The sequence below is a fragment of the Dendrobates tinctorius genome, unplaced genomic scaffold, assembly GCF_039654945.1.
Source record: "Dendrobates tinctorius isolate UK_male_01 unplaced genomic scaffold, ASM3965494v1 ptg000090l, whole genome shotgun sequence".
NCBI lineage: Eukaryota > Metazoa > Chordata > Amphibia > Anura > Dendrobatidae > Dendrobates > Dendrobates tinctorius.
Genome location: NW_027361758.1, coordinates 11124585 through 11142514, shown reverse-complemented (window position 1 = coordinate 11142514; position 17930 = coordinate 11124585). Strand labels below are relative to the sequence as shown.

The following is a 17930-nucleotide window of genomic DNA, read 5'->3' as shown; positions in this document are numbered from 1 at the left end:
GGAGTGGGGTCGGGACTTTGTCAGGTTTGATGATATATGCCACGAGGGTGGAGACGTTCCTACTGTTGGACTAACCAATACGAAGACGCTGACGCCTCCTAACGTGGACAGGCCAGACGTAGGGACGACCAGAGAAAGAATTGCGTTAGATGAATTTACTGACCTGACGTCACCTGAAGGGTACTACAGTGTGAATGAGAATGGTGTGGTAAACAAAAAGAGCGGAGCTGACACACGGATTGAGAGTGTCTTGGGGGTTCACCGTACGATGGGGTGTGACTGACGTGTTGTTGCCAGTAGCCACCACTAGGACAGAATCTAGTGCTGTGCTGACTGAAACTCGTGACAAAGCTGATGCTGACCTGGTGGGTAAGACGGCGGAAGTAGTCACACGGTTAGTGAGTAACTGGAGGGATGACTTAATCTCTGGGGGTGACTGTGGCTTTGAGAAAGAAAGGGAGCACAGAATAGCAGGGCTAGAGAAAGAAGTCTCTGAGCTCAAAGGCCACATGGTAACGTGGCAAGGACTGAACAAGGCCCTCAGAGAGGAGGTGGATGAGTGGGTCAAACGAGAAAGAGTCCTGAGACAAACGGCTGAGCACAGGGTCGAGGAGCTCAAGAAAGAGATTTTGGAGCTCAGAGGTCACCTGTCCACCTGGCAAAGTGTGAACAAGAACCTCAAGGAAGAGATGGAAGAACTCAGAGGAGTAGTTAACAGTCTTCTGCGGGAGAAATTGGACGAAGACTTACCGCGGGTGAGCATGAGTGATAGTAAGACAGAACTGCCAGTAGCCATAGTGGCCAAGGGTCATGAAGTGATCCAATCGTGTGAAGTTGATGAGTTAAGAACGGAAGAAGACAGTCACCCGGTCGGGTCAACTGTAGTGAGGGAAGTGTCCGTGGTAAGGCCAGAGCCTCCTGGCCTGGAAGAGAGCAAGACCACGTCCTTCAAGACTGTGATTGACGTTCCAGAAGACATGCAAGACGCCTGTGCGGAGGAAGGTGTACATGAGGCTTTCAAAGAGGCGGTCAAGGCGTGTGAGGTGCACTGGGCACCTGAGACTCGGCACTTAGTGATAATATCCGCCAGAGAAGATACATCAAACCGAGTAGCTGTCCTGAAAGAGATGCATTTGCAGTGTCTCCACGTCAAACAGTTGGTCAGGCAGAGTAATGTGAAAGCTGCTCGACACCTGGAGTTAGCCAGGGAGGCTATGGATCGGCGGGGTTTGCGGAAAGATGTGGTTCCGGTACCCAAAGCTCTGATTGGGAGAATCATTGGAAGATCCGGGAAGGTGATGCAAGACCTCGTGAATATCTCCGGTGTGATGAGGGTGAGGATCCCTTCTGATAATGAAGACCCGGTATCCAGTGAAGTGGGTAGAATTCCCATCATCGTGGTTGGCTCCATGGAGAGCCTGAGAGATTTTCGGATGCTCGTGGAGTATCGAGTGGGGTACCTGCAAGAAATTGAGCAGTTGAGGCTGGACAGTCAGCGAATTAGTAAAGAAGTACGGAATACCAGGTGGCGGCCACCTCCAACCCAAGATGTAAGGACCCGAAGGGTTCCTCCAAGTAGTGACATAGCAGGTGGCCGAAGAATGTCAACAAGTGGCAGTTCGATGGGCCGTGCGAGGCTGAGAGACCGCAGTTCCTGTGAGACGCTGAATGGGTCAGACTCAGGCCAGACAGTAGGACCGATTAAGACTGATGACCGTACCAACCGGGAGAGCCGGTCAGTGGGACAACGGTCAGGTGACGAAGCGCACTCTAGGAGGGTGGTGACTGAACAGTGTCTGATGACGCAGACAGACTGCAACTGGAGGGTCAAAGACAATGAACGATATTATGACCGCTGGGGGTGGGGGAGGCCTAACGTAGAAATGTGGCCGGATCACAGAGGGAGACGGTTCTCTCGACCTATAGGGCAAGGTGTAATGAGTGCCCGGTCTCGAGATCCTGATGTAAGATTGTGTGTTCAACCCCACAAGTTTGAACAGAGGGGCAGGGTATGTGGTGTAATGACTACTGTGTCCGCTAGGGGGTGCTGTGTGGATGTCCCAAGAGAGAGGATGAGTGGCAGAATACTGAGTGGCCGTTGTGTATCTCAAAGTGGGTGGCTTTGAGATGAAGGCTTGGTTATGTGCTGATCAGCAGAGCTGATCTTTCGTGCCTATGTGTTAGGGTGAAGCCTTCAGGCAGCTGGAGAGATAGGCGGGTTCTAGATGCCTACAAATCCACCCAGGGGTGTGTCTGATAGCCTTTTACTATAGGTGTTATGTGAGTAGGTGAAGGACCTGTGATGAGGTCATAGCCATGTGACCCAGTGGGCGTGGCTACGGACCATATAACGTAGCCAGGGTAGGTCACATGGAGTGAATGCTGGGACCAGGTTGGTCCTGTTTGGAAGGTCCCGTGAGGAGAAGGATCTCCTCACTAACAGCCTGTGGAGCGGCTGGGCGTGTGCAAGGGCGATGTGTGCCTGAGAGCTCCCTGGAGGGAACTAACATAAAACGTCCTGATTAGCCGCATAAGGAACCCTGACGGGTGAGATAACGCTGGGGCTGAATAGCCTGTTTAATGGACGCTATGCTGGTGATATGAAGCTGTTGTACATTGCTGCTGTGGTTTATGAGGGTGAATAAACCGCATGGACTGCTATGTTTTTATGGAAAACCTGGTGCCGGATGTGTTTTGTTCGCTGCCAAGCGAGTGATCCCCTACTGGATGACAGCGCTACCTCACACCATGTTCACCCCCATAGAATCCCCATGTTCATACACATGAAAAAAAAACACCACATACTCACCTCGGTCCCATTCCCAGGCGCCCTGCTTCTGCTTCTGTCTCCGATGCACTACTCTCCGGCTGTACACAGCTGACGCGATGATATGACGTCAACGCGTTAGCTGTTTCACATGCTGAATGGTGGAGGAAGTGGCCGCAGGCCCCTCCTCTACCAAAACTTTCTGCGCCTAGGGAGACAGCGAGCGGGCGGGCACGGTGCGGCCCGTGGACTTCAGGTTTCCAGCCCCACAGCTGTCTAGGCCCGAGGGTCAAACTGAGACAGCCAGAGGGCCGGATGTGGCCCGCGGGCCACACTTTGCCCAGGTCTGGTTTAGATCAAAGCATACTCATGTGTTTGAATGATGCAGTCACAGTTCAGACCTAAATCCCCTTGAGAATCTGCAGCAAGACTTGAAAATTGCTGTTCACAGACGCTCACCCAATGTCACTGAGCTAGAGCTATTTTTTTATGCAACTGAATTGTTATTACATTTTTTACAAAAGTAAAATTACAGAATGACATCATAAAATTCAAAGTACTAGCAAACAATATTGCATAGTTTTACTTAATAATCAGTAACGATGAGTAAAGTCAACATCTTACAATTACAATTAAACATGGACAATAACCGGACAGGGCACTGACACAGAAGGAAGAAACGGGGGAGAAGAGTTGAAGAGCAATTCTAGTTTGACAGCTACTCCGCAAGAGGGATTCCCCCAGAAAACTGTCCTGTTTGTTGATGTATCAGTGTTTCAGGTGATCATTTATATAGGGGTTAAGTAATATCTGATAATTATTTGATATTAATCCTTTAGTTGAAATACCAGCTCTACATAACAAAGTGGGTAGGATGAGAGACTCTGAGAGAAGAGAAATGAGAGGACACAGGGTGCCTGATTTGCATGTAGTGATAATGAGAATATAAGGGTAGGGGTGGGATTCGGCCAGTTCTCCCCGGTTCGGTGGAACCGCTTGTTAAAAAAGCAGCCGGTTCCCCGAACCTAGGAGATTCAGAGCCGCAATCCGGTACTGCCATGGGGGGCCCTGCAGGGCGGCAGGCAGGGAGCGATCCAAGTAACTCCGCTGCCTACAAGAGAAAATAGCAGCGGAGCTGCAAGGATACGTCCTGCTTCCTGCCCGCGGCTCGCGCTTCCTGACACAGAGGAGCGCCGCTGAATGACGTCATCATTCAGCGGCCGCTGCTGTGCCAGAGCGAGGAAGCGCGGGCGATGCTGCGGACAGGTGAGAGGTGCTGTTGTTGCTGTGTGTGTGTGTGTGTGTGTGCGTGCGTGTGCTGTGCGCTGTATATGTGTGTGCTGTGTGTGCGTGTGCATGTGTATGTGTATATATACGTATGTGTGTATGTCTGTGTGTGTAGGTGGAGCCTGGCCCTGGAGGAGAAGGCAATGATATGATGGGGACATGGGGAAAGAAGGCAATGATGGGGTGATGGGAGAAGGCCATGATGGGGTGATGGGGAGAGAAGGCCATGATGGGGGTGATGGGGAGAGAAGGCCATGATGGGGTGATGGGAGAAGGCCATGATGGGGAGAGATGGCCATAATGGGGTAATGGGGAGAAGGCCATGATGGGGTGATGGGGAGAAAAGGCCATGATGGGGGTGATGGGTAGAAGGCAATGATGGGAGTTATGGGGAGAAGGCAGTGATGGGGTGATGGAGAAGGGAATGATGGGAGAAGGCCATGATGGGGTGATGGGAGAAGGCAGTGATGGGGTGATGGGAGAAGGCCGTGATGGGGTGATGGAGAAGGCAATGATCAGGGTGATGTGGAGAAGGCAATGATGGGGGTGATGGGGAGAAGGCAATGATGGGGGTGATGGATAGGGCAATGATGGGGTGGTGGGGGAAAAAGAAATGATGATGGGGTGGTGGGGGAGAATGCAATGATGGTGGTGGTGGAAAGGGCAATAACGGGGGTGCTGGAGGAGGAGGAAATGATGGAGGTGGTGGAATGGGCAATGATGGGAGTGTGGGAGAGAAAGCAAAGACTGTGGTGGGGGAGAAGAAAATGATGGAGGTGGTGAAAAGGGCAATGATGGGGTGGGGGAGAGGATAATAATGGGATGCAAGGGGAGGAGGACAATGAGGGGTGTGGGATGGGGGACTTATAATGGCCTTAGGAACATGGAGAGGTGGAGGAAGACATTATTATCGCTTATTATGTCTAACACAGTCCCTTAGTATATAGTGTACTCACTATGTCTAAAACAGTCCCTTAGCATATAGTGTACGTACTTATTATGTATAACACAGTCCCTTAGTATATAGTGTACTCACTAATTCTGTATAACACCATCCTTAGTTACATAGTTTCCTCTTTTATTATGTATAACACCGTCCCTTATTACGTACCATCCTCTCTAGCTATATATGGTGCCGTCCCTTATTATATAGCTTCCTCTGCTGTTATGTATAGTGCTGTCTCTTACATAGTGTATTCTTGTTAATTTTGTTATTCACAGTGCCCTCTTTTATTACATAGTCCCCTCTCTTTTTAGATATAAAATGGATGCTGATCGAGTTGCCGGTGACCAAACTACCAGTCCATCAGCTCCTCCATTAGAAAGGAAGCTTTCCCATGATCCATCAGCCATCATTGCATTATAGAGCTAACAAGACAGGACGGTATGTAATAAAAAACGGGGCTCTATATAATCCAATATGTAAGGGACAGTACTGTACATAACAAGAGAGGGCACTGTGTAAGGGACAGCAATATACATAATAAAGGAGACTATGTAACATATATATATGTACAGTTGTGGCCAAAAGTATTGACACCCCTGCATTTTTGTCCGATAATACTCAGTTTCTTCCTGAAAATGATTGCAAACACAAATTCTTTGGTATTATTATCTTCATTTAATTTGTCTTAAATGAAAAAACACAAAAGAGAATGAAGCAAAAAGCAAAACATTGATCATTTCACACAAAACTCCAAATATGGGCCAGACAAAAGTATTGGCACCATCAGCCTAATACTTGGTTGCACAACCTTTAGCCAAAATAACTGCGACCAACCGCTTCCGGTAACCATCAATGAGTTTCTTACAATGCTCTCCTGGAATTTTAGACCAGTCTTCTTTGGCAAACTGCTCCAGGTCCCTGATATTAGAAGGGTGCCTTCTCCAAACTGCCATTTTTAGATCTCTCCACAGGTGTTCTATGGGATTCAGGCCTGGACTCATTGCTGGCCACCTTAGAAGTCTCCAGTGCTTTCTCTCAAACCATTTTCTAGCGCTTTTTGAAGTGTGTTTTGGGTCATTGTCCTGCTGGAAGACCCATGACCTCTGAGGGAGACCCAGCTTTCTCACACTGGGCCCTACATTATGCTGCAAAATTTGTTGGTAGTCTTCAGACTTCATAATGCCATGCACACGGTCAAGCAGTCCAGTGCCAGAGGCAGCAAAGCAACTCCAAAACATCAGGGAACCTCCGCCATGTTTGACTGTAGGGACCGTGTTCTTTTCTTTGAATGCCTCTTTTTTTCTCCTGTAAACTCTATGTTGATGCCTTTGCCCAAAAAGCTCTACTTTTGTCTCATTTGACCAGAGAACATTCTTCCAAAACGTTTTAGGCTTTTTCAGGTAAGTTTTGGCAAACTCCAGCCTGGCTTTTTTATGTCTCGGGGTAAGAAGTGGGGTCTTCCTGGGTCTCCTACCATACAGTTCCTTTTCATTCAGACGCCGACGGATAGTACGGGTTGACACTGTTGTACCCTCGGACTGCAGGGCAGCTTGAACTTGTTTGGATGTTAGTCGATGCTCTTTATCCAACATCCGCACAATCTTGCGTTGAAATCTCTTGTCAATTTTTCTTTTCCATCCACATCTAGGGAGGTTAGCCACAGTGCCATGGGCTTTAAACTTCTTGATGACACTGCGCATGGTAGACACAGGAACATTCAGGTCTTTGGAGATGGACTTGTAGCCTTGAGATTGCTCATGCTTCCTCACAATTTGGTTTCTCAAGTCCTCAGACAGTTCTTTGGTCTTCTTTCTTTTCTCCATGCTCAATGTGGTACACACAATGACACAGGACAGAGGTTGAGTCAACTTTAATCCACGTCAACTGGCTGCAAGTGTGATTTAGTTATTGCCAACACCTGTTAGGTGCCACAGGTAAGTTACAGGTGCTGTTAATTACACAAATTAGAGAAGCATCACATGATTTTTCGAACAGTGCCAATACTTTTGTCCACCCTCTTTTTTATGTTTGGTGTGGAATTATATCCAATTTGGCTTTAGGACAATTCTTTTTGTGCTTTTTAATTTAAGACAAATTAAATGAAGATAATAATACCAAAGAATTTGTGTTTGCAATCATTTTCAGGAAGAAACTGAGTATTATCTGACAAAATTGCAGGGGTGTCAATACTTTTGGCCACAACTGTATGTGTGTTGCTATATAATATATATATATATACACACATACACACACACATGTAGCTTTGACGTCATAAAAGGAAGGGGGCTCAGACACATTTCTTGCACAGGGGCCCCAAGCTGTCAGTGTCCGCCCCTGGGTACTGCCACTAACTACTCTCAGTCTCCACTCATGCTGGCCGCATCAGTACTGACTACTCCACCCACGGCCCACACACAAGACTGGACGTGACGGTGACGTCCCTTAAACTAGCATAACCATGTCTTCTAGCCTGGCAGAGCTGGATGGTTATAGACCTCACTGGTTACATCATCAGTGTGCGCCGTTGGATTGCGCATGTCCTCAGGAGAGCTGCTGGCCAGAATGTGCACTGTTCTGATCTCATTCCAATTGATTTTTTTTCAACTGTTTGACTGCGCCCCTACTTGTATATGTTTGAGGAAAAGGTGTGTGTAAATGGATGTGGCTTAAAAATGGGTGTGGCTTAAAATGGGTGTGGTTTTCCAACACACAAACACAAAACCTGTTGTTAAAAATTTGAATCCCACCCCTGTATAAGGGTATGTTGAAGTGAGATTGTAATGTATCAAAAGGTAGTAAAACCCTATAATGCAAATCTACTATGTCTGCAAAACAGAAAAGTTGCTTATTAAACCATTGATTTATGAAACCACCATTTCACCTATCAGGTATTGCAGGATTAAACAGGAATTAGAAATAGAGCTAGTTTGCAAAGAAGAATGGTCAAAACTTTCAGTCTCTAGACGTGCAAAGCTGGTAGAGAAATACTTCACAAGACACGGAGCAGTAATTGCAGCGAAAGGTGGTCCTAGACAGTATTGACTCAGGAGGGCGGAATACAAATGGACATAACAATTTTCAGATTTACATTTTTAAAATAATGAGAAAACCATGTATCATTTCCTTTATACTTCACAAATACTTGCTACTTTGTGTTGGTATATCACATAAAATCCCAATAAAATTCATTGAAACTTGTAGGTGTAACGTGAAAAAATATGGAAAAGTTAACAGGGTATGAATACTTCTTCAAGGCATGGTAGTTGCAAAAATTTCTGTATATACTGCACACATATACTTTCCAGAATAATAAGACACAAATACAATTAATGTGTATGGAATCTGCTATTAAATACATATTTTTAATTAAAGGGAATCCAAGCATGTTCACTCTTCCCTAGTAAACAGCTGATGAATGAAGGAAGGATCCAACTCGTAGGCAAAGGGCTCATACTCATCTGCGAGGAAAACGGATGAGTGCAATCCAAAGAAAAATTGGATTGCACTCTGACCAATGTTAATCTATGAGTTGAAAGGAACTGAGTTGAACAAGCACGCAGAGCTCAGTGTCTCTGCTGTATAGTCGCATCATGCAACAATGCAGCCTGACAACTAGATGTAGCAGAGCTAGACGCGTCGCGGGACAAATGGATTATTATCTTCTCAGCAGACAGGTGAGAAGTATAGTTGTTTATTATTTTAATTCTGCTACAGGGGGCATTGGCCTTCAGTGAAGCCAATGCTATGAAGCTGCATCCCTTTTTCATTCATAAGTTAAACATTTTTCAGCCATTTTTCATTTTTTCAAGGAAATTTACAAAACAAATTTTTTTAGGGACCTATTCAGTATACAAGTGACTGCGAAGGACCTATACGTTGGAAACAAAAAATCCTAAAGTGATACCATTTTAAAAACAGCACCATTCAACAATTCAAAACTGCAGACAAGTAGCTTGTAACACAATTTTGAATGACTGGAATGAAAATTGTTATCTTTACCATTAAAATGTTGCAGCTGACATACTCTAAGGCTATTACTGTATTTAGCATTGGATTCCCAAGGAAACCATTAGGACCACACAATTGTGATCTCAGGGTGCCAAAGGGGTTAAAGAGAGAGCCCCTACGCTCTTTGAACCATTTTCTTGCTGTTATCACTATTAGGCCGGGGTCACACTGGCGAGGAATACGGGAGAGTGAGAGGCGCAAAAAGCCCGCATTAGACACGGACCAATGATTCCCTATGGGGTCCCTCGCACCAGGCGTATATTTCTCATCCGTATTCTATGCTCCGTGCCACTCACAGCATGCTGCGATTGTCAGCGTACTACGCCCGTAGTACGCCAATGCAAGTCTATGGGTGCGCAAAAAATACGGATTACACACGGACCACACGTGTGACTTGCGAGAAATACGCACCAGGTGTCTTTTAGCAAAGTCGGCAATTCAGTGCGCTATACAGTAAACTCACACTGACAGGTTTAATAAAGAAATGAAAGAATAGATATAGACACATAGAATACATATATATATATAAATATATATATACACGCATTCTATGTGTCTATATCTATTCTTTCATTTCTTTATTAAAACTGTCATAGGACTCCATTATATGTCCATTTTGCAAGCCTGCGAGAAAATCTCACCATACGGATGCCATACGGATTACATACGGATGCTGACATGCGCAAAATACGCGACCACACCTTGATTACAGATGACATACGGAGCACTGTTTAGGGGTCTGTCATCCGTATTACGCATGTAAAATACTGACCGTATTTTGCGCTGGTTAGTGTGACTCCAGCCTCAACAGTAACATCTAAGGGGTTAAATGGCCATGGTCTTTGCCACCACCAATTGTGACTGATGCAGCAGGGTGTTAGCTATAGTGTACAGATGGTGCGTCTTCACCAGTCAGGGGATGTTATTCTCTTATGTATCAGGTCAGTAAAAAGCTGTATTGGTGGTGACTAAGGGGTTAAAAACATTTAGGGTATGTGCACACGTTAAGTACTTGTACAAATTTCAGCTTCAAAAATGAGTCTCTTGGCAGAAAAAATAAGCGAGTGTTTTGATTTTGTATTTACGTGCATTTTTTATACCTTTTTTTCCCAGTCATTAGAATGGGTGAAAAACGCTGCAAAAACACTGAAATAATTAAAATATTTCAGATCTGCAGGGAAAAAATAAGCAACATGTGCATGAGAGTTCAGAAATCTTACACACTTTGCTGGGACAATGAAATACTGCATTTAAAAAAAAAACCGCACAAAGACAACATGTGCACATACTCTAACAGTGATACTCAGACCTTCTTATTGACTACACTGGCCAGTTATAGGAGCGTATGCTGTATCTGCATATAAAGAATGTCGTTCGGATTTATCAGAGGAGCGGTCAGTTCATCTGATAAGCCTTTTGGAAAATCATTTTAATTCCCATATTGTATCATGTTTGAAGAATTTTTCCCTATACCGCTGAGTTGCACTGTTCGGCCAGGATCACACTACCGTGTGTGATGCGAGAAACTCGCATGAGTCTCTCGCATCAAAACCCGGCACTGCCGCTGACACTCAGGACTGGAGCTGCGGCTGGATGTATTTCTGTGCAGCCGCAGCTCCAGTCCTGAGTGCCAGCGGTAGCGCTGGGTGTTCATATGCGAGACACTCGTGCGAGTTTCTTTCATCACACACGGTAGTGTGATCCTGGCCTTCCTCTGTTATCCCGGCTAGAAATGTCTCTCGCATGAGAGAATAGCAGCACAGGTGCAGAGAAGACAGAGAAAGTACTTGCTCCATCTTCTCCATTGTGTCTGTGGATGTTAGACTGCACTCGGATGACATCAAAATGCAGTCTGATGTTTCACTTGCACCCATAGACTTGTATGGGTGCGTGTGATCCGATCATTGTGTGCACCTGCAACATACCAAATCGGTATGAGAAAAAAAATGCAGATCTGCACTGTCCCATAGTACAGCACTGGGCCGAGTGCTATCCAATAAAACTTCAGACAGCACTTATCAGTGTTATACGCCAGTGTGAGAAAGCCCTTATACTGTCCAATCACTACTGACAGTGTCAGACTCTGTAGGAACACTCCCCTATGACAAGGAAAATGGTAACGCCCATTGGTTAAATTATTCCTAAGAAGAAATGCTTCATTGCCTTGGGAATACAAATATCTACTGTAACATACTGTACATCTCAGGAGAACAGAAACGTCCTTTTTAAAGAGCCAGTCATAGTGATAATTTATCTTTAAGGAATTTTTTTCTCCCATAACTTTTACTAATTAAAATCAGAAGCTGAAAAAACTTTTTTTCCCCATCTGTGTTTATTTTCTGATCTTTAGTTTAGATTTTATACGATTTTCTGTGCATGATTATAGGGACAGCCATTTTGCCTGCTGCTAAGAGCATTCAGAGATAAAAATATGTTTTACTGCACCTAGACATACTATAAGGGCCTGTAGTATAAGGACTCTTGCGATGCAATCGTACGAGAGCGATCCGATGAAAAATTGGATTGCACTCAGCCCCGTGTAACTCTATGGTGCAGCTCCCATCTCCGATTATTTTCTCATGCCGATTCGGCATCCAAAAACAATCGCAGCATGCTGCAATGGCACCCGAGAATTGGATCGCACGCAACCACATTAGCCTATGGGTGCGTGTGAAACATTGCACTGCACTCTGATATCACCTGAGTGCAGTGCGATTCTCGCCGATGCCAGCAGCAGAGGAGATGGAGAAATTACTTTCTCTGTTTCCTCCACAGCTGTGCTCGGACCCCGTCATCTGAGGGGATCGGAGCACAGTAGCATGACACTCAGATCACACTCGCAGCAGAGCAGGAGCCGAGGGTCATTAGCAAATCGCATCTGATGCTCTCGCATAGAGAATCATCGGATACCATACGCTAATGGGACCCCAGCCTAAATCTTACTTTTATTGAAGGGTTTTCTATACATTCTCTGTGATCTGTGCAGAGGTGGCTGTGCAGGGAGGGGGAGGAGGGGAGCTGTAACATCACTATTGTGCTCCTCTGTTATCTACATATAGGTGATATTTTTCGTGATGATAACGAGATGACATCTCTACAGACTTAATTTGAAGAATAGGACATATTACAATGGCACATGCCCTTTAAAACCTTTTTTGTCTAAAGGGCCCATTACATACAGCGATATCGCTGGCGAGATTGCTGATTTTGTGACACATCAGCGATCTCTCCAGCGAGATCGCTGTGTGTGACATCCAGCAGCGGTCGACCCCCCTGCGGGGTATGGCTGATTGTACTGGATTGTCCTGGCCCGTTTTTTCATCGCTGGTCTCCCGCTGACCAGCACGCATCGCTGCGTGTGACAGCAGGAGCCAGCAATGAGCGACGCTGCACGCTGGTTACCAACATAAACATCGGGTTTCTAAGGGCCGCACACAGACCGGAGTAGCTCTGCTATCTGCTACTCCAGTCTGTCAGACCGGAGTAGCAGATAGCAGAGCTACGCCGGTCTGTCTGCGCCGCTCTGACTCCACCTCCCGCCCTGCCTGCAGTGCACGCTGGTATCTAGGGTAAACATCGAGTTTCTAAGGGCCCCGCAGCCCTTAGAAACCCGATGTTTACATTGGTAACCAGCGTGCTCGCTGGTCCTGATCGCTGGAGGGGCTGTCTATGTGACAGCTCACCAGCGATCAGCTAACAATGTCCCAGCGATCCCATCCACGTCGGATCGTTGGTGGGATCGCTGGGACATCGTTATGTGTAACGGTACCCTAAGTGACAAAAATACAAATAAAAACACGATGTGCAACTATGCCCAGTAGCATCCTTAGCACTGATGTTTTTAAATATCTGCAAATTATTTGTCATGCTTTGTTCCACATCTCCCATATTATTAATAATCACTTCAGAACACTACTATTTTTGGCTTCAAAGAGTTTTCAGCTCTTTATCACCACGCTCCTAAAAGCTATTTTTCTCCAGAACTAGTTGTATTTTTTATGATACCATTGTGGGGTATACGGTATATAATGCATTTCTTTTATTATTAGCAGCAACACATATATATATATAATATGATACTACATCAGTGTGACCTACCTAATCTCAGTTACATCTGACTTGTCCAACTTCTGCAGTTCCAGCTTTGCAGCTTCCAGTATAGGCAAGGCTTCGGCCAGAGCGCTTTCTGCCTCCTGCTTTTCTACAGCAATAACCTTATTTTGCTCCTCTATTTCTGCTGCTTTCTCCTCCGCAAGCATCCTTTTCTCCTCGGCTGTAATTGGAAATACACATTTTTCTTATTTTTTTTGCTGTCTTTTCTCTTTTAAAGATTACTTAATGTCCATGCCTTGGAATGCAATCATTGAGGTTACTAACAGTAGTGATAGGAAAGTACTTCCACTCTTAATCCACTCGGCATGGAAATCATCAAGATCAGCTGCTGGCAGCGTCCTTTGCAATTGCCGACCCATATCATCACAGCTGTGCTCGATGAGAGACATATCCGGAGATGCTGAATGCCATGGTAGAATCTGTAGGCCACGTAGGCTGCTAATAGTACCACGAGCAACATGCAGCTTGGCTTTGTCATGTTGAAAAACAGCTTCTGAGACACTTTGGACAAACGGCTGTACCATTGTTTTCATGATTGATCCATACTGTACTGGAAGTGAAATTGTATGTGACCCATTCCATTGACCTCATGCCACCACTCGCTAAGACTATCATGGTGCAGAGCAAAATGGCAATTAAGGTTAGAATAGAAGTACAAGTGCTTCTCACTAAATTAGAATATAATCAAAAAGTTAATTTATTTAATTTCTTCAGTACAAAAAGTGAAACTCATATATTATATAGAGCACACAGAGTGATCTATTTCAAGTGTTTATTTCTGTTAATGTTGATGATTATGGCTTACAGCCAATGAAAACCCAAAAGTCATTATCTCAGTAAATTAGAATACTTTATAACACCAGCTTGAAAAATGATTTTAAAATCCGATATGTTGGCCCACTGAAATGTATGTTCAGTAAATGCGCTCAATACTTGGTCCAGGTTTCTTTGGCATTAATTACTGCATCAATGCGGCATGGAGGCGATCAGCCTGTGGCACTGCTGAGGTGTTATGGAAGCCCAGGTTGCTTTGATAGTAGCCTTCAGCTATTCTGCATTGTTGGGTCTGGTGTCTCTCATCTTCCTCTTGGCAGTACCCCATAGATTCTCTATATGTTAAAGGTCAGATGAGTTTGCTGGCCAATCAAGCACAGTGATACTATTTTTTTGAAACCAGGTATTGGTTCTTTTTGCAGTGTGGCAAGTCCTGCAGGAGAATGAAATTTCCATCTCCAAAAACTTGTCGGCAGAGGGAAGCATGAAGTGCTCTAAAATTTCCTGGTAGACAGCTGCGCTGACTTTGGTCTTGATAAAACACAGTGGACCTACACCAGCAGATGACATGGCTCCCCCATACCATCACTGATTGTGTAAACTTCACACTACACCTCAAGCAGCTTGGATTGTGTGCCTCTCCACTCTTTCTCCAGACTCTAGGACCTTGATTTCCAAATAAAATGCAAAATTTACTTTCATCTGAAAACAACTCCTTGGACCACTGAGCAACAGTCCAGTTCTTTTTCTTCTTGGCCCAGGTAAGACGCTTCTGGCGTTGTCTATTGGTCATGAGTGGCTTGACACAAGGAATGTGACACTTGTAGCCCATGTTCTGGATACGTCTGTGTGTAGTGTCTCTTGAATCAATGACTCCAGTAGCAGTCCACTCCTTGTGAAACTCTCCCAAATTTTTGAATGGCCTTTTCTTAACAATCAATTCAAGGCTGCGGTTATCCCGGTTGTTTGTGCACCTTTTTCTACCACACTTTTTCCTTCCACTCAACTTTCCATTAATATGCTAGGCTACAACACTCTGTGAACAGCCAGCTTCTTTAGCAATGACCTTTTGTGGTTTACCCTCCTTGTGGAGTGTGTCAATGACTGCCTTCTGGATATCTGTCAAGTCAGCAGTCTTCCCCATGATTGTGGAACCTACTGAAACAAACTAAGGGACCTTTTTAAAAGCTTAGGAAGCCTTTGCAGGTGTTTTTGCTAATTATTATAATTTACTGAAATAACGACTCTTGGGTTTTCATTGGCTGTAAGCCATAATCATCAACATTAACAGAAATACACACTTGAAATAGATCACTCTGTTTGTAATGACCTTATATAATATATGAGTTTCACCTTTTGTATTGAAGAACTGAAATAAATTAACTTTTTGATGATATTCTAATTTAGTGAGAAGCACTGGTATATTTTCATTGAAGAGTCCCACTTTAGTCTTAGATACAACAATAGCAGGAGAAGGACATTGGTCTGGAGACTACTTGAGCAATGCCATGAAGAGGCCTTCACAATAGAATGTCTCACCGGTCCAACTTGAGGAATTATGGTGTAGGATCGTATGATGTACGAAAGCCAGACCTTTCTAGTCTTTATTACAGGTACACTAAAAGTTTGTTGTTACATTGATTTGGTCATGGAACCAGAAGTACGGCCATTTCTCCAAAGTGTCTCAGGAGACAAATTTATAACAAGGCAATGCCAAGCCGTACGTTAGTAGTGCTATTGTGAGCAGCCTGCATGGCCTACAATGTGAAACAAGGCCTGCAGCATCTTCAGACTTGCCTCCCATCGAACACATCTGGGATATCATTGTGTCAATAGTCGGTAATTGCAAAGGAAGCTGCCAGCATTGGATTTTGATGACTTGCGCTCCCAAGTGCATTCAGAGTGGCATTATATTTTTCAGACAACCATAAATAACCTCATCGATATCAGCCAAGGCAGGCAAACGCGTGTATTTTTAAAAGCACTCATACTTGATAATGAATAAATCAAGATGTTGCAAAATTTTGTTTCCATTTGTGTGTTATTTGCAATTCATTAACAAGTCTATGAATTCTGTGATTTCCATAATTCCACAACTTTTCCATGTTGCAATTTCAGTGTTCAGGAGCGTGAATATGGATCAACTGAAGCTGAAAACTTGTCATGCCATCCAAAATCAATTTGAGAAGCCATATATAACTAATACACAATTCACTGTGAAACCACGTGTGGCTTCGCTTTTTTCCTATTGGAAAGAATTGCAAGTGACCTTTCAAATGCACAAAAAAAATCTCAGATTATATTTTACGATGGCTGTAAGGTTCCTAATGCTTATTCCTCCATTATATAAATTCCTTGATTGTGGGGGAGAGTCATTCATAGACACATGCCAGTAACACAAATCTATATAGTGTAATGACAGTGATTTGCTCACCTACTGCAGTGTTCACAGATATCTCATCCAGTAATGCTTCACATGCAGCCGATTTCTCTGCTAATACCACCTTCTGCTCCGCCAGCTTTACATTCAGTTCAGCCAGTTGGACAGCAGCTTCCTTCAGCTTGTCTAGGCCTCCTTCCAATCGCTTACATTGTGCTGCAGTAGGACAAAACATTCTGCTAAATTGGAGATCTTTTCCATACATTTTTCTGTTCAGCTATCCCAGCCAGTTTGGCAAAAGTGAAAACAGAACATGTAGCCATATTTTTTGTCCCTTTGAATTTGCTGCTTATGTGCACATATAGCAAATGATAAATACACCCAGCCATTAGTCATGATGAGCGAACGTGCTAGGATAAGGTGTTATCCGAGCATGCTCTCGGGTGCTAACCGAGTACCCAATCAGGATGGTGTGTCAGCAGACGTAAAAAGTGCAATGCATAAGTGTGCATCCACTCTGTGGCCATTTAAGAGACAAATGCTAAGATAAAAATAAAATAAGCACATACCCTGTAGTAAGTAAATAAAAAGTAATAGTACATGTAAATAGCATAAGGTACTTAGTTAACACTGTTTTGATAAAAAAACAAAAAAACGTAAAAGTCATCCCACCGTGACAAGGTGTACCCAATCAGGATGGTACCTAACTCTTCTAGTTCATCTAAGTGGAGAAAACAAAAAGCAAAAAACACAAATATCCTGAAATAAAAAGTAAAAAATAAACTGCAAATAATGCATAAAGGTAATAATAAGGGTATTTAGTAAACATAATTTTGATCAAAATAATGTACAAGCCATCCCGCCACATCACGGCAACCCTTGTGGGACAGTCCTACTCTAATATTTAAAACTTTTTCACTTGCCAAGTGACGTGAATGTGAACAAGGATCGAGGGACTGACCCACTAGTAAAAGCATAGGCCAGACTGGATGGCTTTCCCAGCTCAGAAAAGGAGATTTTTGTGTACTCACCGTAAAATCTCTTTCTCTTAGCCTCTAATTGGGGGACACAAGACCTTGGGTGTTATGCTTTCCGTCCACTAGGAGGCGACACTATGCTTAATCTGAAAAAGATTTGGCTCTGGCTCCTCCTCCACAGCATACACCCCTGGGAGGCATCCGCCTTACCTCAGTTTTTGTACCCAAGCAGTAGGAAGAGATAACAAATCCAACATAACCAAGCCTATAAACAAAGGCTACTATGTACAGTTCAAGGAACAATATGAGTACCCAACATAATAACAGCAAGCAAGGGCAACAGGGTGGGAGCTGTGTCCCCCAATTAGAGGCTAAGAGAAAGAGATTTTACGGTGAGTACACAAAAATCTCCTTTACTCTGTCGCCTCATTGGGGGACACAAGACCTTGGGACGTCCCAAAGCAGTCCCTGGGTGGGAAGCAATGGACGAATATTGTGCTGACAGGTCCCTAGACTTGGGACACTGCCGCCGGCAGTACCAGTCTACCCAGACTCGCTTCCACTGAGGACTGAGTATGTACACTGTATTGTTTTGTAAACGTGTGTAAGCTAGTCCAAGTGGCCGCTTAACACACGTGTTGTGCTGAAGCCTGGCGTCGAATGGCCCAGGAGGCTCCT

General features: G+C 44.5%; 1 protein-coding gene across 1 annotated transcript in view; it reads right to left on the bottom strand.

Annotated features, from left to right (window-relative positions):
- DNAH10 (dynein axonemal heavy chain 10) overlaps positions 1 to 17930 on the bottom strand; it is a 309396-nt gene that overhangs the window by 74819 nt on the left and 216647 nt on the right. The window contains exons 56-57 of the mRNA XM_073586115.1: positions 16330 to 16491; positions 13107 to 13281 (exon numbers count right to left, since the gene is read on the bottom strand). Coding sequence (XP_073442216.1) covers positions 13107 to 13281; positions 16330 to 16491 — 337 coding nt within the window. The remainder of the gene's footprint in view (positions 1 to 13106; positions 13282 to 16329; positions 16492 to 17930) is intronic.